General features: G+C 37.8%; 1 protein-coding gene across 8 annotated transcripts in view; it reads right to left on the bottom strand.

The window, feature by feature from the left end:
- Nucleotides 1-24,459, bottom strand: part of LOC129038376 (cytochrome b5 reductase 4) — a 129,211-nt gene that overhangs the window by 79,072 nt on the left and 25,680 nt on the right. For all 8 annotated transcript variants that reach the window (XM_054491312.2, XM_063666373.1, XM_063666370.1 and 5 more), the window contains exon 3: nucleotides 13,630-13,730. In XM_054491312.2, the coding sequence (XP_054347287.2) occupies nucleotides 13,630-13,730 (101 nt within the window). The remainder of the gene's footprint in view (nucleotides 1-13,629; nucleotides 13,731-24,459) is intronic.

Below are 24,459 nucleotides of genomic sequence, written 5' to 3'. Positions count from 1 at the left end.
GGTGGGGTGGCTCATGCCTGTAGTCCCAGCACTTTGGGAGGCTGAGGTGAGAGCATCGCTTGAGCCCAGGAGTTCAAGGTTGCAGTAAGCTGATCATGCCACCACATTCCAGCCTGGGCAACAGAGCAAGACCCTGTTTGAAAAAAAAGGACTTAAAAATCTGCAGCTCTTTCACTCACATATTTAGGAATTTACCTGAGAAAATATTTGCATGTATATAAAGATGTAGGTACCAGGATACTCATCACAGCACTACTTAAATTAGCAAAATATTGGAAACAATCTAAATGCCCAATTGTAAAGGACCGGCAAAGGAAAATCAATATATAATGCCATTCAATACAATACTATATAATTATTAAAATAATCAGCCAAAAAATATTGATACTGGAATCTTTATGGTATATTCCAGAGTAAATAAATATACACTAAAATAGTAAGTATGTAAAGTATAGAAAGAAGACAGTTGACCAGAGGTATTTCATACTTGCCTCCTCCACTAAGAACCAAGATAGTGAATGGATAATTACATTCTGAATAGATCATCCAGAGAGAACACTGAAATTCAACAGTAAAATGACAGGAGATACCTAAAGCAAGAAATGAAAACGAAGTGAGGCAGCCTACGAGGCTGGGATCAGCTGGAAGCCGAGAAAGACTCAGGTTGGAGAACTTTAGCAGTCCACATTCCCACCATGGACTCCTGCAATCCTAGCCACAGAAGAACCCTTTGACCCTTGCAGGCCCTGACACTAAAATAGAGAGCTGCTGGGAGATTGTGTGATGGCACTGCTCCGGGGAGGGTGCTTGCACTGGGTCTCACAAGCCCCCTGAGACCTAAGCAGCTACAGTAAACGGTCATTTCAGAGCCCTAGCCGCAACAAACTGCACACTGTACTAGAACCCAGCAGAACCCAAACTGAAGTGCAAGAGAAGCATGGCTGCTGCCCCAGGAGTTTAGGTTCAAGGAACTGCCAGCTACTGCACCATGGGCTGAGGCAAGAGTAAGTCACCAGGGCTGAAGAACAGCTGGTGCGTTCATTCCCCATCCACTGGCCTAGGCTGCCTACTACTGAAGGCAGCACCACTCTGCCCAGTGGCAGGGTATCACCACAACTGCTGTCTCCCTCCACCTGAGCATTCCGCTGATGGCCTGGGGATTGCTCCTGCCTACCATGCCTACCATGGCTGGCCTCACCCCCCTCTGCCTATTCCACAGCACAGTTTGAGGGCCAGGAGATTGCCCAGCCCAGTCCAACACACTGGCACCTGAACACTCCTCCCAGGGTCCTGAGGTTGGACATACCAACCTGGCTGCTATCACCACAGCTAGCACCTCCTTGCACATGCCATCTGCAGGGTTAGAGACTGGCCTGCACAGCCCATAACAGCCTCCACCAACATAAGCGTGTACCACCTGGGACCCAGAGGTCATCCTGCCACTGCCACTGTCATCACCCATGCCACACCACCTGCCCAGGGGCCCAATAACTCACCCACTGTTGCCACTATTGGGATCCAACTAGGCCACCAAGAAGCCCAAGAATCAACCTGCCTTGATGAACTAACCCTGGTGCCAGCATATGCCATCCTGGGGCCCAAGGACAGACATGCTTAGCCCATTGCTCCCACCACTGGGGCCCAAAGACTAACCTACTTGGGGTCCTAGTAACCAGCAAAACTTCATCGCAGCCTCCACCAATAATTGTACCCTAAGACACCGAGGAAGTCACAATCGTCATTGATGCCATTTACACGTGAAGAAATCATATAGAGACTACACTACTGCACACACCCAAGATCAAAGCCAAAGTGTCCTACCCCACCAACATCACAGATACATCTACAGGAAAAATTTCGCCCATATGAAAGCAAATTAAAAAAAACTGAAAAAGGGCCGGGCGCGGTGGCTCAGCACTTTGGGAGACCAAGGCGGTAGGATCACCTGAGGTCAAGAGTTCGAGACCAGTCTGGCCAACATGGTGAAACCCCATCTCTACTAAAAATACAAAAAAATTAGCCAGGCGTGGAGGCGCATGCTTGTAGTCCCAGCTGCTTGGGTGGCTGAGGCAGGAGAATCTCTTGAACCTGGGACACAGAGGTTGCAGTGAGCTGAGGCTGCAACGCTGCACTCCAGCCTGGGCAACAGGGTGAGATTCTGTCTCAAAACAAAACAAAAAACAAACAAACATACAAAAAAAAAAAAAAAAAACCAGAAAGAAGTGACTGTTACACCAGATGTGCAATATCCACATAAGGACATAGGAAACATGAAAAAGCAACGAAATATGACACTTCCAAAGGAACACAATAATTCTCTGGCAACAGATCCCAATCAAAAAGAAATTTATGGAATCCTAGAAAAAGAATTCAAATTATTGATTCTAAAGAAGTTCAGTGAGGTACAAACAGAATTATAAAAAACAATACAAAAAACAATTCAGAATATGAATGAGAAATTTACAAAAGTGATAGACATCATGAAAAAGAACCAAACAGAAATTCTGGAACTGAAGAACTCATTGAATGATATACAAAACACATTCAAAAGCAAATTATTATTTGATCTAAAAAGAGAGAGAAACTCCAATACAATAATAGTGGGGGAGTTCAAAATCCCATTCTCAGCATTAGACGGATCATCTAAGGAGAAAAATCAACAAACACTGGATTTAAACTGGACTTCAGACCAATGGACCTAGCAGACATTTATAAAACATTTATCCAACGATTGCAGAATACACATTTTTTTTCATCAGCACATATAACATTGTCCATGACAGACATATGTTAGGCTACAAAACAAGTCTCAACATATTTTTAAGCACTGAAATCCTCTTGAGTATATTTTCAGACCCCAGTAAAATAAATCAATACTAACAGGAACTTTCAAAACCATACAAATACATGGAAATTAAACAACATGCCCCTGAATCACTATTCGGTCAAAGAAGAAATTAAAATGGAAATAAAAAAATTTCTTGAAACAAATGAAAATGGAAATGCAGCATACCAAAACCTGTGGAATAGCAAAAGCAGTATCTAAGGGGGAAGTTTATAGCAATAAATGCCTACTCCAAAAAGTTGACAGATATCAAATAAACAATCTTACAATGCACCTCAAGGAACTAGAAAAGCAAGTACAAACCAAAGGCAAAATTAGGAGAAGAAAAGAAATAATAACTGTCAGAGCAGAACTATATGAAATAGATTTTTTAAAAAGATACAAAGGATCAATAAAACACAAAGTTGATTTTTGAAAAGATAAAACAAAATTGATAAGCCACTAGCTAGAACAACCAAAAAAAGAGAAGACCTAAGTAAACAAAATCAGAAATGAAAAGGAGACAACACAACTGATACCAAAGAAATAAAAGGATCATCAGAGACTATTATGAGCAACTATACATTAACAAACTGGAAAACCTAGAGAAAATGGATGAATTCCTGGAAACATACAATCTATCAAGATTGAATCAGGAAGAAATAGAAAACATGAACAGACCAATAACCAGTAGCAAGATTGAATCAGTAATAAAAAAAATCTCCCAAGAACAACAACAACAACAACAACAAAGGACTAGATGGATTCACTGTAAAATTTTACCAAATGTAGAAAGAAGAGTAAATCAAAATCCTCCTCAAATTATTCTAAAAAAATTGAAGAGAAGGGAATTCACCCTAATTTATTCTACAAGGCCAGCATTACCCTGATACCAAAACCAAGTAAGTGTACAAAAACAACAACCAAAAAACCCCCACAAAACTACAATATCACTGATAAACATAAATGGAAAAATGTCAAGAAAACACTAGCCAAATCAATTTGACAGTACATCAAAAATATAATACAACATGATGAAGTGGAATTTATCCCAAGGAGTCAGGGATGGTTTAACATACACACAAATTAGTAAATGTGATACATCACATCAACAGAATGAAAAACAAAAACGGTATGATCATCTCAGTAACACAAAAAAGTATTTCATAAAGTTCAACATTCCTACATAATAAAAACTCTCAACAAACTAGACATAGAAGGAATATATCTCAAAATAATAAAAGGCCATATATGACAAACCCACAGCTAACAACATATTGCACTGGGAAAAGTTAAAAGCCTTTTCACTAAGAACTGGAACAAGACAGGATGCCCACTTTCACTACCCCTATTTAATACAGTACTGGAAGTTCTAGCCAGAGCAATGCAAGAGAAAGAAATAAAAAGCATCCAAACTGGAAAAGAGAAAGTCAAACTGTCCCTTTTCACAAATACTATTTTCTATTTAGAAAAACCAAAAGACTCCACCCAAATAACTTAGAGCTCATAAACAAATTCAGTAAAGTTATAAGACACAAAATCAACATACAAAACTCAGCAGTGTTTCTATACACCAATAATAAAACAGCTGAAAAAGAAATCAAGAAGACAATCCTATAAACCATAGCCACAAAGAAAGAAAGAAAGCTACAGATAAATTTAACCAAAGAGATGAAAGATCTCTACAAGTAAAACTACAGAACACTGATGAAAGAACACAACTGGTGAAAGGACACAAACAAATGGAAAGATATACTATGCTCATGGATCAGAAGAATAGTAACAATCAGAAGGAACATACAGCCCAAAGCAATATGCAGAATCAATGCAATCCTTATCAAAATGCCACGTTATTTTTCACAGAAATAGAAAAAACAATCCTAAAATTCATATGGAACCAAAAACCCACTAGAATAGCCAAAGCAATCCTAAGCAAAAAGAACAAAGATGGTGATATCATACTACCTGATTTCAAAATATATTCCAAGGCTATAGTAACCAAAACAACATAGTATTGGTATGAAAGTAGACATATAAACCAACGGAACAGAACAGAGAACCCAGAAATAAATCCACATATTTATAGCCAACTAATTTTCAACAATGATGTCAAGAATATACACTGAGGAAAGGACACCTTCTTCAATAAATGGTTCTGGGAAAATCGGATATCCATATGCAGAAGAATGAAAATGAACTCCAATCTTTCACCATATTAAAAAATCAACTCAAAATGGATTAAAGACTTAAAATATAGACCCGAAACTATAAAATCACTAGAAGAAAACACTGGAAGAACACTTCCTGACATTGGTCTAAGCAAAGATTTTATGGTTAAGACCTCAAAAGCACAGACAACTAACACAAAAATAGACAAATGTAACTATATTAGACTTAAAAGTTTCTATACAGCAAAGGAAACAATCAAGAGAGTGAAGAGACAACATGTTGAATGGGAGAAAATATCTGCACTCTATTTACCTAACAAGGACTGATACCCAGAATATATAAGGAACTCAACCATAAAAAAGAAAAGGAAATCCCAATAAGAAGTGGGCAAAGAACATGAATAGACAATTCTCAAAAGATGACAAATGGCTGATGAGGATATGAAAAAATGCTCAATATCACTGATCATCAGGGACATGCAAATCAAAACCATAATTAGATATCATCCTATCCCAGATAGAATGACTATTACAAAAAAAAAAAAAAAAACAAGAAATAATAGACGCTGGTGAGAATGTAAAGAAAAGGGAACTCAGAAATGAACAAAGCCTTCAAGAAATATGGGACTATGTGAAAAGACCAAATCTACGTCTGACTGGGGTACCTGAAAGTGACGGGGAGAATGGAACCAAGTTGGAAAACACTCTGCAGGATATTATCCAGGAGAACTTCCCCAATCTAGCAAGGCAGGCCAACATTCAAATTCAGGAAATACAGAGAATGCCACAAAGATACTCCTTGAGAAGAGCAACTCCAAGACACATAACTGTCAGATTCACCAAAGTTGAAATGAAGGGAAAAATGCTAAGGGCAGTCAGACAGAAAGGTCGGCTTACCCACAAAGGGAAGCCCATCAGACTAACAGTGGATCTCTCAGCAGAAACTCTACAAGCCAGAAGAGAGTGGGGGCCAATATTCAACATTCTTAAAGAAAAGAATTTTCAACCCAGAATTTCATATCCAGCCAAACTAAGCTTCGTAAGTGAAGGAGAAATAAAATCCTTTACAGACAAGCAAATGCTGAGAGATTTTGTCACCACCAGGCCTGCCCTAAAAGAGCTCCTGAAGGGAGCACTAAACATGGAAAGGAACAACCGGCAGCAGCCACTGCAAAAACATGCCAAATTGTAAAGACCATCAAGGCTAGGAAGAAACTGCATCAACTAACGAGCAAAATAACTAGCTAACATCATAATGACAGGATCAAATTCACACATAACAATATTAACATTAAACGTAAATGGGCTAAATGCTTCCATTAAAAGACACAGAATGGCGAACTGGATAAAGAGTCAAGACCCATCAGTACGCTGTATTCAGGAAACCCATCTCAAGTGCAGAGACACACATAGGCTCAAAATAAAGGGATGGAAGAAGATCTACCAAGCAAATGGAAAACAAAAAAAGGCAGGGGTTGTAATCCTAGTCTCTGACAAAACAGACTTTAAACCAACAAAGATCAAAAGAGACAAAGAAGGCCATTACATAATGGTAAAGGGATCAACTCAACAAGAAGAGCTAACTATCCTAAATACATATGAACCCACTACAGGAGGACCCAGATTCATAAAGCAAGTCCTTAGAGACCTACAAAGAGACTTAGACTCCCACACAATAATAATGGGAGACTTTAACCCCCACTGTCAACATTAGACAGATCAACGAGACATAAAGTTAACAAGGATATCCAGGAATTGAACTCAGCTCTGCACCAAGCAGACCTAATAGACATCTACAGAACTCTCCACCCCAAACCAACAGAATATACATTCTTCTCAGCACCACACCGCACTTATTCCAAAATTGACCACTGAGTTGGAAGTAAAGCACTCCTCAGCAAAAGTAAAAGAACAGAAATTATAATGAACTGCCTCTCAGACCACAGTGCAATCAAACTAGAACTCAGGATTAAGAAACTCACTCAAAACCACTCAACTACATGGAAACTGAAAAACCTGCTCCTGAATGACTACTGGGTACAGAAACAAATGAAGGCAGAAATAAAGATGTTCTTTGAAACCAACGAGAATAAAGACACAACATACCAGAATCTCTGGGACACATTCAAAGTAGTGTATAGAGGGAAACTTATAGCACTAAATGCCCATAAGAGAAAGCAGGAAAGATCTAAAATCGACACCCTAACATCACAATCAAAAGAACTAGAGAAGCAAGAGCAAACACATTCAAAAGCTAGCAGAAGGCAAGAAATAACTAAGATCAGAGCAGAACTGATGGAAATAGACACAAAAAACCCTTCAAAAAATCAATGAATCCAGGAGCTGGTTTTTCGAAAAGATCAACAAAATTGATAGACCCCTAGTAAGACTAATAAAGAAGAAAAGAGAGAAGAATCAAACAGACGCAATAAAAAATGATAAAGGGGATATCACCACCGATCCCACAGAAATACAAACTACCATCAGAGAATACTACAAACACCTCTACGCAAATAAACTAGAAAATCTAGAAGAAATGGATAAATTCCTCGACACATACACCCTCCCAAGACTCAACCAGGAAGAAGTTGAATCCCTGAATAGACCAATAACAGGCTCTGAAATTGAGGCAATAATTAATAGCTTACCAACCAAAAAAAGTCCAGGACCAGATGGATTCACAGCCGAATTCTACCAGAGGTACAAGGAGGAGCTGGTACTATTCCTTCTGAAACTATTCCAATCAATAGAAAAAGACGGAATCCTCCCTAACTCATTTTATGAGGCCAGCATCATTCTCATACCAAAGCCTGGCAGAGACACAACAAAAAAGAGAATTTTAGACCAATATCCCTGATGAACACTGATGCAAAAATCCTCAATAAAATGCTGGCAAACCAAATCCAGCAGCACATCAAAAAGCTTATCCACCATGATCAAGTGGGCTTCATCCCTGGAATGCAAGGCTGGTTCAATATACGCAAATCAATGAATGCAATCCAGCATATAAACAGAACCAAAGACAAAAAACCACATGATTATCTCAATAGATGCAGAAAAGGCCTTTGACAAAATTCAACAACACTTCATACTAAAAACTCTCAATAAATTAGGTATTGATGGGACGTATCTCAAAATAGTAAGAGCTTTCTATGACAAACCCACAGCCAATATCATACTGAATGGGCAAAAACTGGAAGCATTCCCTTTGAAAACTGGCACAAGACAGGGATGCCCTCTCTCACCACTCCTGTACAACACAGTGTTGGAAGTTCTGGCCAGGGCATTCAGGCAGAAGGAAATAAAGGGTATTCAATTAGGAAAAGAGGAAGTCAAATTGTCCCTGTTTGCAGATGACATGATTGTATATCTAGAAAACCCCATAACCTCAGCCCAAAATCTCCTTAAGCTGATAAACAACTTCAGCAAAGTCTCAGGATACAAAATCAATGTGCAAAAATCACAAGCATTCTTATAAACCAATAACAGACAAACAAAGAGCCAAATCGTGAGTGAACTCCCATTCACAATTGCTTCAAAGAGAATAAAATACTTAGGAATCCAACTTACAAGGGATGTGAAGGACCTCTTCAAGGAGAACTACAAACCACTGCTCAATGAAATAAAAGAGGATACAAACAATGGAAGAACATTCCATGCTCATGGGTAGGAAGAATAGATATCATGCAAATGGCCATACTGCCCAAGGTAATTTATAGATTCAATGCTATCCCCATCAAGCTACCAATGACTTTCTTCACAGAATTGGAAAAAACTACTTTAAAGTTCATATGGAACCAAAAAAGAGCCCGCATCGCCAAGTCAATCCTAAGCCAAAAGAACAAAGCTGGAGGCATCACGCTACCTGACTTCAAACTATACTACAAGGCTACAGTAACCAAAACAGCATGGTACTGGTACCAAAACAGAGATATAGATCAATGGAACAGAACAGTGCCCTCAGAAATAATGCCACGTATCTACAACTATCTGATCTTTGACAAACCTGAGAAAAACAAGCAACGGGGAAAGTATTCCCTATTTAATAAATGGTGCTGGGAAAACTGGCTAGCCATATGTAGAAAGCTGAAACTGGATCCCTTCCTTACACCTTATACAAAAATTAATTCAAGATAGATTAAAGACTTAAATGTTTTTAAGTCTTTAAATGTTTAAAACCATAAAAACCCTACCATAAAAACATAAAAATGTTTTTAAGTCTTTAAATGTTTAAAACCATAAAAACCCTACAAGAAAACCTAGGCAATACCATTCAGGACATAGGCATGGGCAAGGACTTCATGTCTAAAACATCAAAAGCAATGGCAACAAAAGCCAAAATTGACAAATGGGATCTCATTAAACTAAAGAGCTTCTGCACAGCAAAAGAAACTACCATCAGAGTGAACAGGCAACCTACAGAATGGGAGAAAATTTTTGCAATCTACTCATCTGACAAAGGGCTAATATCCAGAATCTACAATGAACTCAAACAAATTTACAAGAAAAAACAAACAACCCCATCCAAAAGTGGGCAAAGGATATGAACAGACACTTCTCAAAAGAAGACATTTATGCAGCCAACAGACATATGAAAAAATGCTCATCACCACTGGCCATCAGAGAAATGCAAATCAAAACCACAATGAGATACCATCTCACACCAATTAGAATGGCGATCATTAAAAAGTCAGGAAACAACAGGTGCTGGAGAGGATGTGGAGAAGTAGGAACACTTTTACACTATTAGTGGGACTGTAAACTAGTTCAACCATTGTGGAAGTCAGTGTGGCGATTCCTCAGGGATCTAGAACTATAATTACCATTTGACCCAGCCATCTCATTACTGGGTATATACCCAAAGGATTATAAATCATGCTGCTATAAAGACACATGCACACATATGTTTATTGTGGCACTATTCACAATAGCAAAGACTTGGAACCAATCCAAATGTCCAACAATGATAGACTGGATTAAGAAAATGTGGCACATATACACCATGGAATACTATGCAGCCATAAAAAAATGATGAGCTCATGTCCTTTGTAGGGACATGGATGAAGCTGGAAACCATCATTCTCAGCAAACTATTGTAAGGACAAAAAACCAAACACCACATGTTCTCACTCATAGGTGGGAATTGAACAATGAGAACACATGGACACAGGATGGGGAACATCACACACCGGGGCCTGTTGTGTGGTGGGGGGAGGGGGGAGGGATGCATTAGGAGATATACCTAATGCTAAAGGACGAGTTAATGGGTGCAGCACACCAACATGGCACATGTATACATATGTAACAAACCTGCAGGTTGTGCACATGTACCCTAAAACTTAAAGTATAATAAAAAAAAAAAAAAAAGAAAATGGAACTCACACACTGTTGTTGGGAATGTAAATTAGTACAACCATTATGGAAAACTATGGAGATTTCTCAAAAAACTAAAATATTAATAGAACTACCGTAGCAATCCCACTGCTGGGTATCTATCCAAAGTAAAATAAATCATTACATCAAAGAGATACCTATATTTCATGTTTATTGCATCACCATTCACAATAGCAAAAATATGGAATCCACCTAAGTGTCCACAAACAAGGAACGGATAAATAAAGAGAATGTGTTATAATATATGCATACAATGGAATATCATTTGGCCATAAAAAAGAATCAAATTATGTCACTAGCAGCAACATGGAAGAAACTGGAGATCATTACATTAAGTGAAATACACAGACAGAGAAAGACAAATACTGCATGTTTTCACTCATAGTAGCTACAAAATTTGATCTCATTGACGTACAGAATAGAATGATAGATATCAGAGGCAGGGAAGGGTGCAAAGTGAGATGCATGTTGGGAATATTTACCCTGATATATTCTTTTAGGACCTCACATGCCAGGCTAACGAGTGTAAATTTATTTCCCTGTCAGGGGTGAGCCACTGAGAGTTGCCAAGCAAGGTGCTAAGATGATTGTCTTTAAGAAATCTAATCTAGCTGTCATGTTACCTAAATTGATACTGAAGGTAAAGATATCAAGACAGTATTAAAATAATATGGCTACAGAGGGTGAACTAAGGTAGTGGGAAGGGAAAAAAAGACAGATCATAGGATTTGGCCAGTGATTGGATACTGGGGCACAAGGAGAGATGAAAAAGATTACTCCGGGACTTCAAGTCCCTATTACAAGAAACAGGAAACAGAAGGAAAAAGAGGAAAGAAAATGACTTGATATTATTTGAGGGCATAATGAGTTGAAGTACAGGGCATCAAATTGCCTATCAGGTATTTGGAAATGCAAGATAAGAGGTCAGCGGTGGGATAAAAACAGAAATAGGACAATAAGGAAATAACTATTATTTGTGCAGCTAAAATACTGGGCACAAGTAAATTCTCATATTGAAAAATGCAAGCGTCACTGTAGTTTCTAGTTTACTTCTGTGGTGAGCAAGTCATAAATAATTAAACATCACTGGTTTTATTAAAGCCAAGAAGAATGCAATCTAATTGTTCTGAATCTAGCAGTCTAGTAAATATTGTTTTCAATACTAGAAAACTTAACAATATAGCACTTCTTGTGAATTCTCCAAAACAAGCTTTCCTTAAATAAGGTCTATATAACCTCATAACACTCAAGAACAGAAATAAGACTAGATTTTATTGGAAATTCTTCTTGTGGCACAGTACATTCAACATTAGGAGGTTACGAGGAAGATTCAAGAGAAAAGTATAGCAGGTAAGTTTTTAGGCAAATGTTCCTAAACCTTTCTATTTGGCTTGCATTGCTAGGTAACAAATACCAGGCCAGGTGCAGTGGCTCACACCTATAATCCCAGCACTTTGGGCAGCTGAGGCAGGCAGAGTACTTGAGGCCAAGAGTTCAAGACCAGCCTGGTCAACATGGCAAAACCCCATCTCTACTAAAAATACAAAAATTAGCCAGGCGAGATGGCACGCTCCTGTAATCTCAGCTACTCCGGAGGCTAAGGCACGAGAACTGCTTGAACCTGGGAGGCGCAGGTTGCAGTGATCCAAGATCACACTACTGCACTCCAACCTGGGGGACAGATCGAGACTCTGTCTCATAGATACACAGATAGACAGCAGGCAGGCAGACAGACAGAAAGCAAATACCAAATGACAATGGAAACTTGCCTTAAAACAGCAATAAAAACCTTCCAAAGAGAATGCTGTTATGACCAAGAGTAAACATGACTCTTAACAGCAAATGAGATCCTGCCATTTAAGCAAATGCACCTAAGTGCTCTCAAACACAATGGGCCCTTGAACAACACAGGTTTGAACTGCAACCGAGTCCATTTATACATGGGTTTTCACCTACCTTTGACACTTCAAGACAGAAAGACCAACCCTCCCTATTTCTCCTCTTCCTCCTCAGCCTACTCAAGATGAAGATGAGGATGAAGACCTTCATGATGATCCACTTTCACTTAAGGAATAGTAAATGTATTTTCTCTTCCTTATGATTTTCTTAATAGCATTTTCTTTTCTTTAGCTTAGTTTATCATAAGAATATAGTATATAATGCATATAACATATATATATATGTTAATTGACTGTTTATGTTATAAGTAAGGCTTCTGGTCAACAGTAGGCTGTTAGTAGTTAAGTTTTTGGGAAGCCAAAAGTTATACATGAATGTTCTCCTGCGTGGGAGAGTGAGGGTGCTGACACCCCAATCCCTGTATTGTTCAAAGGTCAACCATACAAAACAAATTCTATTTCTGGCAACATGGTCAAAAAACAAATCCTAAAATGGATGAGAAAATAGGAAGAACAGAAATCAAATTATATTTGATCAAAAAAACAGCTATAATATAACCCAACCTGATTCAGGTATCTCAAATGATAAAAATCCAATATTACAACATGGTTAATCATCATTAAAATATAAAATAAAGCATATATGAGACAAAGGCAAATTTCTATCTTTCTAAAGACTGTTGTCTCAGAATAACAGTTCGGCAAACTGATAGTAATCAACATTATGTATAACTTTAAAATAGTTTCAGAGCTAATGCTAGTTTTTAGTAAATATAATGGGAAAAGTGACTAATTTAAATATCTTTTGAGATAACCTATACAGAATCTCTGCCATCATGCTAGGAAAAATTAGTTTCTATTCATTAATCACCATCGGCTAACTTTCTACATGACATGCAAATTCAGTATATAGCAGTAGGCTGAATATATAGCAATCCCTAGGGGACAAAGGACTAACAGAAAAGAAGCTAAGTTACTTGTTTAAAGTGATTCAGCAAGTTAGCAGTGGATCCCAATGTTCCTGCTTCCAATTGTCACTACCTCCCATAAGCCAATCATTATCAAAACTAATCAAGACTGAATAAACTCTTACCAACAAAGAAGGCAGCAAACACTTAAGAGAAGACCCCTAGACACAGATTTGAAACATCTCTAAAATTTTAATAACTCAAAGGGCAAATTAAACGAACAGCTGCTACTTGTGAGCATCTTCCCACACTTCAAAATTCAAGCCAATGCATCTGGAATTTATGCAACTATTTTCTTTCTTTCTACAAATGTCACACTGATAAATCTAAGAGTACTCTTCCACTGGAATACTTTGGTTACTTTCAGCACATCTTACCTGATCAAAAAGTTCAGTACCATCTGATCCTGCTGCTCTCATTAGTTCATCTTCTCCACCAGGATGATACTCCATATAAGGGCTGACATTATAAACGAAACCTGTATCAAAGCAAGCAGAAATAATATCCTAAATGAACTTCTCAAAAATTGTAAAACTTATAAATATGTTTCAATAAATCTTTCCAAATATGTTCCATTTAATTAATCACTGTTATTTCAAAGTATCAAGAACTAACTGTAAAGGATCTGAGATTTCATCATACTTGCAAGCAAACAACTTAACCTGCCACTTTCATGGGTCCTGGCAGAAAACAAGAGACTCCTAGGTCAGAGACAAAGAAGAGTTTAGCACTCACATCAATAGCAGTAGTCAGAATATAAACATTTGTGTCAGTTCACTGAACCCTAATTCACAAGAGTGCTATGTGAAGAGGGCCAGGTAATACCGGCACACTTAATGTGCTGCTTTACAGAAGAGGAATTCTGAGCTCAGGAAACTTGAATCTTTTATAAGCATGCCTACCCTTGTTCCTGGGGGAGATATTTATTATACAGAAGAGTAAGCAAAGCTGTCCTTTGTTTTAGAGGAAGACACTAACATTCAAGGTTGTTCACAATGCAAATATCCTTTAAAAGATTGTACAAAAAGACACTGCCTCTGCTCACAAGACATGCAGAAATGCAAAAGAAAATTGCCTCCCAACACAAAGAAATGAAATACTGTGTATATAATTTTTGAAAGTACACACACGCACAGAGAGAGAGAGAGAGGAAGAGAGAGAAAGTGACTACTACACAGTCAAAACATTTCCATATTGCCCTGGTAGAAGTATCTGATGAAAAAAGAATCAAGCTCTAATCCCGGTTTCTGATCATCTCAGCAAAGGTTAAGCAATGGTGACCACTTAGGCACGCTCTGTGAAAAGGAAGCCCAACTCTTCTCAAAGATTATTATTCAGAATTTAATCATTTTGTCTTCTCCAAATATTTCTTTCATCTATTCAACTGTTATTTATTTTTATCTTTTAAGAAAGAGGAATAGGGAACAACAAAGACAAAATATCTCAATGCATAGCTCTCCCAAGGAAGTAAGTTGCTTTTTCATTCTTGAAAACTAAATAGATACCAGACAAATCTAGCCCTAAAGACATCATGAAAGTGCAATAACAACGACTGTTTTTTTTAAAATATCCAGGACTATTTCCTCTTTATATGATGACTTCTATGAATTTAAATAACCTCAGATAACTTAAAATGTTCATCCTAATAATCTTGGAAGAAAAGAAGAGGTTGGATTTCAGACCCAAGAAAAGTACTGCAGTTTTTTGACCAGCTATATTTTAGAAAATAACCAACCAGTCCAGATTTCTTTATAAAGTCTCTTAAAGGTAAGCACAAAAGGAAGTAAATTCACAGAATTTCTTTCAGCAGCATTCCAAATAAGTCTGAACAAAACTAGTTAAGTTCCCTCTTTTTTCCTTCCCCACATGCCTAGAGTCCCAAAAGATTTAGAAGAATTTTTTCCCATTGTTTAATGCTCCAAAATCCAGAGACCAAAAACGTGAGTGGTAATGATTAGGATCAGAATTATGCCCAATAGGCTTTTTAAGACAGAGGATGCCTCCCAAACAAGAGTTCCAAACTTTCTCTACAATCAAGTCCTGACTGGAGTTCTACAGTTTCTCAAGAACAAGAAATCTACAACCCATGATCATTTGTGATGGAATTCCATGAGTTTCAGCAACCAGCTTTTCTGGTAGCTTAAACAGCTATCCATGATGAGCACATAAAGCCTAGAACATTCCATACATGTTCTCTGCTAACCTGCTAGCCCTTTACATTGACCCTTATACTGTCACAATCTTATCTTTCTTTCTGATAGGGGCTAGGATCACTCCATGGACATGAGGAGTATCCCATGCTTTCCAGATGAAAACAACTAGGAATGTCTATCCCTTACTACAAGGAATTAACACTGTTAAATAGTGTCTCAGTCCAAGACGCATTAGATCAAAAAGCACTTGGCTGTGTTAGTAATTTGCTAATTATGAAACTTAAACCTAGCCCCAAAACAGAACAGGTGCATTTCTTCTGATTCAGAGGCTCTTCTTTGTTCTTTCTCTCCTTCCTTCTTATCTCCCTTTTTTTCCTTTTCAAAAGTATTTCTGAACAACTAAAAACTTGGACCCCTGGAAGTGGCAGAGAAATACAAACACAAAAAAACAAACTTTATGCTTTTTCTTCATGCTTTATTATACAGGTGTACCTCAGAGATATTGCAGGTTTGGTTCCAGACCACTGCAGTAAAGCAAATAAAGCAAGTCACACTAATGTTTTGGTTTCCCAGTGCCTACGAAAGTTATGTTTAGGCCAGGCATGGTGGCTTATGCCTGTAATCCCAGTAGTTTGGGAGGCCGAGGCAGGAGGATTGCTTGACGCTAGGAGTTCAAGACCAGTCTGGGCAACATAGTGAGATCCTGTCTCTACAAAAAAAAACTAAAAATTAGCCAGGCGTGGGGGAGTGTGCCTGTAGTCCCCCTGCTACTCGGGATGCTGAGGTGGGCGGATCGCTTGAACACAGAAGTTTGAGGCTGCAGTGAGCCATGATCATGCCACTGCACTCCAGCCAGAAAAAACAGCGAGGCCCTGTCTCTAAAATAAATAACAGTTATGTTCATGTTATATTGTTGTCTATTAAGTGTGCAATAACATTACGTCTAAGACAATAATGTACATACCTTTATTAAATATACTTTGATAAAAATGCTAATATCATCTGAGCCTTAACTGAGTTAAACGTTTTGCTGGTGAAATGTCTTGCCTCGATGTTGATGGTTGCTGACTGATCAGCATGTTGGGTGCTTAAGGCTGAGGTGGCTGTGGCAATTTCTTAAAATAAGTTGACAGTAAAGTTTGCCATTCAACTGACTCGACCTTTCATGAGAGATTCATCTGTAGCATGCAATGTTGTCTAATAGCATTTTACTCACAGTAGAACTGCTTCCAAAATTGATGTCAATCCTCTCAAACCCTGCTGTTGTTTTACGAACTAAGTGTATGTAATATTCTAAATCCTTTGTTGTCATTTCAACAATGTTCACAGTATCTTCCACCAAGAGTAGATTCCATCTCAAGAACCACTCTCTTTGCTCATCCCTAAGAAGCTACTCTTCATCCATTCAAGTTTTATCACGCAGCAATTTCAGTCACATCTTTGGGCTCCACTTCTAATTCTAGTTTTCTAGCTGTGGTCACATCTACAGTGACTTCCTCCACTCAAGTCTTGAACCCTTCAAAGTTACCCATGAGGGCTGGAATCACCTTCTTCCAAACTCCTATTACTGTTGATACTTTGATCTCCCCTCATAAATCACAAATGTTCTTAATGGCATCTAGAATGGTGAATCTTTTCCAGAAGATTTTCAATCTACTTTTCCCAGATCCATCACAGGAATCACTATCTACGGCAGTCATAGCCTTATAAAATGTATTTCTTAAATAATAAAACTTGAAAATCAAGATGGCTCCTGGATTGATGGGCTGCAGGATGGATGCCATGTTAGAAGGTGATATAGTTTGTATATCTGTCCCAGCCCAAATCTCCTGTTGAATTGTAATCCTCAGTGCTGGAGGTGGCGCCTGGTGGAAGTTGTCTGAATCATGGGGGCAGATCTCTCATGGCTTGGTGCTGTCTTCATAATAGTTCTCAAGAATCTGGTCATTTAAAAGTGTGTGGCACCTCCACCCCTCCTCTTTCTTTTTCTTGCTTCTGCTTTTGCTATGTGATGTGCCTGCTCCTGCTTTGCCTTCTGTCATGAGTTACAGCTCTCTAAGACTTCCCCAAGAAGCCAATGCCAGCACTGTTTCCTGTATAGCTTGCAGAACCATGAGCCAATTAAACCTCTTTTCTTTATATATTACCTAGTCTCAGTCTCAGGTATTTATTTACAGTAATGCAAGAACAGCTTAATAGAGAAGGCATGATGTACACTGCTATCAGACCTCTTGGGTGACCAGCTGCATTGTCAATGAGTAGTAATTTGAAAAGAAACTTTTTTAAAGAGCAGTAGGTCTCAACATTGAGCTTAAAATATTCAGTAAACCATGCTATGAACACTGATGTACTGTCATCCAAGCTTTGTTGTCCTACTTATAGAGCACAGGCAGGGTAGACTTAGCATAATTCTCTAGGGCCCTAGGATTCTTGGAATGGTAAATGGACACTGACTTCAAGTCACCAGCTGCATTAGGCCTTAACAAGAGAGTCAGACTGTCAGACTGTCCTTTGAAGCTTTGAACCCAGGCATCCCCTCTCTAGCTGTGAAATTCCTATGTGGCATCTTCAGCCAATAGAAGACTATTTAATCTACAAAGAAAATGTGTTTTTTCGTGTATTCAACTGCATCACTGATCTTAGCTAGATCTTCTGGATAACTTGCTGCAGCTTCTACATCAGCATTTGATGCTTCACATTGCACTTTTAAGTTATGAAGGTGGCTTATTTCCTTAAACCTCATGAACCAACCTTTGCTAGTTTCTAACTTTTCTTCCACAGCTTCCTCACCTCTCTCAGCCTTCCTAGAATTGAAGACAGTTAGCATTCTGCTCCAAATCAGGTTTTGGCTTAAGAGAATGTTGTAGCTGGTTTAATCTATCCACACCACTAAAGCTTTCTCCATATCACCAATAAGGCCGTTTTGCTTTCTTTTATCATTCATATGCTTACTGGGATAGCACTTTAATTTCCTTCAATAACTTTTCCTTTGCATTCACAGCTTAGCTAACTGTGTGGCACTAGTGGCATTGCTTTCAGCCTTTTTCAGCTTTCAACATGCCTTCCTCACTAAGCTTAATCGTTCCTAGTTTTTTATTTGAAGTGAGAGATATACAACATTTCCTTCACTTGGAACACTCAGAGGCCAATGTAGGGATATTAATTGTCCTAATTTCAATATTGTTGGGTCTCAGGGAATGGAGTGGCCCAAGAAGAAGGTGAGACAGGAATTGTCAGTCAGGGGAGTAGTGAGAACATATACATTTGTCCATTCAGTTTACCATCTCATATGGGCTCGGTTTGTGGCACTCCAAAACTATTACGATAGTAACACCAAGATCACTGATCACAGATCATCATAAGAGATACAATAATAATGAAAAAGTTTGCAAGAACTATCAAAGTGTGACACAGAGACATGAAGTGAGCACATGCTCTTGGGAAAATGGTGCCAAAAAGTTGTTAGACACAGAGTTGCCACAAATCTTCCATTTGTAAAAAATCCATTACCTGCAAGGTACAATAAAGTGAAGCACAATAAAACAAGGTATGCCTGTACTCTATTTGTACTATATATGGCTTTTAGAAATAAAATCTCTCATGTGTAAGGTTCTAGCCTTCTATGAGTTCCACCTGGTTTTTAGAAACTAATTTTGAAACCATCTAAATTTTCCAATGATGCAATTTTATTAACTTATTCCCACATCTCTAATTGCTCTGGTCTGGCAGATCTGAGCATCCAATTACTCACTAAATATAAATAAATAATAATTATGGGCCAGCAGACATAATCTCAAATTGATACTAGGCTATTAGTGAGTTCTGCAAAACCTAAATCCTAATAATAACATTAAGAGCAAAAATGGGCTTAAACAGATTCATGAAACACCAATCCTCCATGGTGCAAAACTGGACTGTAAATAAGGACTCTTGGTCACAATCCAACTGGTATTTTTAGATCACTGACATGGGTGATCTTCAGTTGCAAAGGGGGGATTTAGGGAGAATACCTATCTATCCATCCATCCATCTATCCATTCACCCACCCACCCATCCCCTCCTTTATGCTGATACTTTATTTTTGTGTGTGTTTTGTTTTTTAAACTCTAACCAGGAACAGACCCAAAAAAGGACTGACTGAGAACTGTTCAGAAGAGCCACTTATTAAAACTAAAATACAACAGTTGTATCAGGAAGGTATACGCCAATGTTTAAATAAATCATTTTTAAATGCCCTAGCAATATTAGGGGTACACTGTATAGCTAATTCATCATAGCAGAGAGGCAGCACAATTTAAAACACATATTCAGAACAATAACTACACTGAGTTTCTCTAGGCAATGTACTGGTAGTACCTGTTCTTAATATCTTTTCATACTAAATTACTTCTTTTGTGTTATATCTGGAATTCTGAGCTCTCAAACAAGTTCTTTGAATAAAAATTACCCATTTTAAAATTACCATTTAGTACTTTGTGTTGTCAGAAATGTAAACTTCAAAATCACAGAATGATAGTCTTAAAGACTAGGAGAACTTTAAGGCAATTTTTAGCCTCATCCAGCACAGGCTTTATCTCTATAATATCTTTTTTGTTTGTTTTTTTTTCATTTTTTTGTTTTGTTTTGTTTTAAGCAGTACATTTTTGGATGGGTTGTTACATAGCAAAGATAACTGGAACATTAATAATATCCAGACATTTTCTTCATTTGTATTCAAATATTTTCCGTCAAATTCAAGTACTTTTTCTGTAATTTGACTTTGTGTATTGCTATGGTTTGAATGTGTCCCCCAAAAGTTCATGTGTTGGAAACTTAATCCTCAAAGCAACAGTGTTGGGAGGTGGGAACCAATAAGAGGTTATTAGGTTATCAAGTCTCCACTCTCATGAATAGATTAATACCATTATTGAGGAAGTGGTTTAGTTACGTTGAGAATGAGCTCCTGATAAAGAGGATGAATTTGGCCCAATTTCCCCTCTTTATGTCTCAAGTGCTCACTTGTGCTTCTGACCTTTTGCCATATTATGATAGAGCATGAAGGTCCTTACCAGATGCAAGCACTATACTCTTGGACTTCCAGCTTCTAGTACTGTGAGAAATAACTGGTTTTTTTTTTTTTTTTTAGGGTAGAATGATTTATATTTCTTTTTTTTTTTTGTAATTTTAAATTTTCTTTTTTTTATTTTATTTTTATTATTATTATTATTATTATTATTATTATTATTATTATTATTATTATACTTTAGGCTCTATGGTACATGTGTGCAGCGTGCAGGTAAGTTACGTATGTATACATGTGCCATGCTGGTGCGCTGCACCCACCATTCAATGCCATCCCCATCAAGTTACCAATGACTTTCTTCACAGAATTGGAAAAAACTACTTTAAAGTTCATATGGAATCAAAAAAGAGCCCGCATCGCCAAGTCAATCCTAAGCCAAAAGAACAAAGCTGGAGGCATCACGCTACCTGACTTCAAACTATACTACAAGGCTACAGTAACCAAAACAGCATCGTACTGGTACCAAAACAGAGATATAGATCAATGGAACAGAACAGAGCCGTCAGAAATAATGCCACATATCTACAACTATCTGATCTTTGACAAACCTGAGAAAAACAAGAAATGGGGAAAGGATTCCCTATTTAATAAATGGTGCTGGGAAAACTGGCTAGCCATATGGAGAAAGCTGAAACTGGATCCCTTCCTTACAACTCATACAAAAATGAATTCAAGATGGATTAAAGACTTAAATGTTAGACCTAAAACCATAAAAACCCTGGAAGAAAACCTAGGCATTACCATTCAGGACATAGGCATGGGCAAGGACTTCATGTCTAAAACACCAAAAGCAATGGCAACAAAAGCCAAAATTGACAAATGGGATCTAATTAAATTAAAGAGTTTCTGCACAGCAAAGGAAACTACCATCAGAGTGAACAGGCAACCTACAAACTGGGAGAAAATTTTCGCAACCTACTCATCTGACAAAGGGCTAATATCCAGAATCTACAATGAACTCCAACAAATTTACAAGAAAAAAACAAACAACCCCATCAAAAAGTGGGCGAAGGACATGAACAGACACTTCTCAAAAGAAGACATTTATGCAGCCAAAAAACACATGAAAAAATGCTCACCATCACTGGCCATCAGAGAAATGCAAATCAAAACCACAATGAGATACCATCTCACACCAGTTAGAATGGCAATCATTAAAAAGTCAGGAAACAACAGGTGCTGGAGAGGATGTGGAGAAATAGGAACACTTTTACACTGTTGGTGGGACTGTAAACTAGTTCAACCATTGTGGAAGTCAGTGTGGCGATTCCTCAGGGATCTAGAACTAGAAATTCCATTTGACCCAGCCATCCCATTACTGGGTATATACCCAAAGGACTATAAATCATGCTGCTATAAAGACACATGCACACGAATGTTTATTGCGGCATTATTCACAATAGCAAAGACTTGGAACCAACCCAAATGTCCAACAATGATAGACTGGATTAAGAAAATGTGGCACATCTACACCATGGAATACTATGCAGCCATAAAAAATGATGAGTTCATGTCCTTTGTAGGGACATGGATGAAATTGGAAATCATCATTCTCAGTAAACTATCGCAAGAACAAAAAACCAAACACCGCATATTCTCACTCATAGGTGGGAATTGAACAATGAGAACACATGGACACAGGAAGGGGAACATCACACTTCGGGGACTGTTGTGGTGTGGGGGGAGGGGGGAGGGATAGCATTGGGAGATATATCTATAATATCTTACAGACAGAGCATCATCCAGCGTCTGCTTGAACAGATCCAGTGCCTAGTAGCTTACCACCTTTTTAAAAAGCTCAGTTCAAGGATATCATTTTTATACCTAAAAACGAATATTGCCTTTTTATACAGAAAGAATTCTTTCTCTCTTGAAAGACACTGCCTATAGTTTTTCATTTGTGCATTTTATATTTATTTGTTTTCAATTTAACCCCAATTGCCTCTGATAAAGACTGTGGGCATCCTACAATAAAATATTTAAATTTAAGTTTGTGAAAGTCTGTGTGTAAAAACTTTAAAAACCCACAACAAAATGTGTATTAGAAAAGAAAGTATACCAATTGTCTAACCTCACTAACAGCGTTACTGTGAGCATTTAATATAGTCCTGAACTTCCTAGCAGCCAAGGCCAACAGAGACACTAGTAACAGTGGTCTCATTATCTAATTTTAAAAATTATTAAAAATAAAACAAAGAAGACTTGTTTAGCTCATTAGTTCTTCAAAAGGGAGTAACTCCTGATATTGTGAAGAATTATGAGTCCTCATAAAGGGAACACTAACCACATAACAGATATTACAATTTAACAGTACACAGAAACATCCTCACGTGGCATTACTCCCATCCACCCTACCCCTAGGTAACCACTAGTCTACCTTCTGTCTCTACAGATTTGCATATTCTGGACATTTCATACAAATGGGATCATACAATATGTGGTCTTTGTGACTAACTTCTTTCAGGTAGCATAGTGCCTTCAAGATTCATCCATAATGTTGCATGTATCGGTATTTTTTCTTTTTATGGATGGATAATATTTCTTCTATGGATATACCACATTTTATTTATTTATCAGTGGATGAGCATTTGAGCTGGTTCCACTTTGCTATTGTTTAAATACTTGTCCCCTCTAAAGTTCATGTGGAAATTTAATCCCCAATGTGGCAGTACTGAATGGTAGGGCCTTTAAGCGATTGGGTCATGAGGGCAGATTCATGAATTAATGGATTAGTGGGTTCATGGGAGTAGGACTGGTGGCTTTATGAAAAGAGGAAGAGAGACCTGAGCTTGCATGCTCAGCCCCCTTACCATGGGATGCCCTATACTGCATCGGGACTCTGCAGGGAGTCCCCACCAGCAAAAAGGCTCTCACAAGATGTGGCCTGTTGACCTTGGACTTCTCAGCCTCTATAACTGTAAGAAATAAATTCCTTTCTTTATGAATTTCCCAGTTTCAGGTATTCCATTATAAGCAGCAGAAAATGAACTAAGGCACAGTTTTTGGCTATCATGAAGAATGTTGCTATTAACATTCATGTACAAGTTTTTGTGTGGACTTATATTTTCGTTTCTCTTGAGTATATACAACTAAAAGTAAATTTGGTGGGTCACAGAGTATTCTATATTTAACCTTTTGAGGCCCTGCCAGACTGTTTTCCATTCTTAGCAGCAATAGTTAGAGGTTCCAATTTCAGAGAGCTCTTTTTTAGTCACTATTCCAACTCTCCACAGAGAAGAAAAGCCATCTATAAAATCTGAATCACATCACAAATAGCTCAGAAGACCAATTCAGAACTGGATTACAGCATGCTCCAACTTAATCTCACACCCAGCTCTATATGATAGGGTTTGGTTAAAGGCAGCACAATGTAAGACTAAAGCGACATTTTACACCTACTAATCTATCTTCCAGATGAAGTTCCCACAAATTTTCAGGTTAGGTAACCGTACATATGAACCATAACGGCTCACCAATAAGGAGTAAACTGTATCACCATGGTTCAGGCCACATATCCACTAATTAATAATTTTTCACTTCTTCTTTGTTTACTTCTGTAAGTCAGAGAGTGTCAAAATATGGTCTAGGGACTCCTGAGGGAGCTTAAGACCTTTTTGGTGGCTCAAGGTCAAAAATTCTTCATAGTAATACCAAGATGTTATTTGTCTTTTTCTATTCTCATTCTTTCACAAGTGTAACATTTTCAAGATACTACATGACAAATAAGATAGAATATCGAAGATGCCATGAGAATACAGTTGTCATCTATTAAGCCACACATTAAAGATATTTGCCAAAATGTAAAACAATGCTACTTTTCTATTTTTCATAAACATAGGTACTATTTATAACATATAGTGGGCTCATTATTTGTAAAATTATTTTTAAAATATTCTTTACATTTCTTAATTTTTGAAAGATAAATATCAATAGATATGTCCTAAACAATAGTCCTTTGGAGTCTTCAACAATTTTTAAAAGAGTAAAGATAT

Source organism: Pongo pygmaeus, chromosome 5, assembly GCF_028885625.2.
Source record: "Pongo pygmaeus isolate AG05252 chromosome 5, NHGRI_mPonPyg2-v2.0_pri, whole genome shotgun sequence".
NCBI lineage: Eukaryota > Metazoa > Chordata > Mammalia > Primates > Hominidae > Pongo > Pongo pygmaeus.
This window is presented reverse-complemented; position numbering and strand designations above follow the sequence as displayed.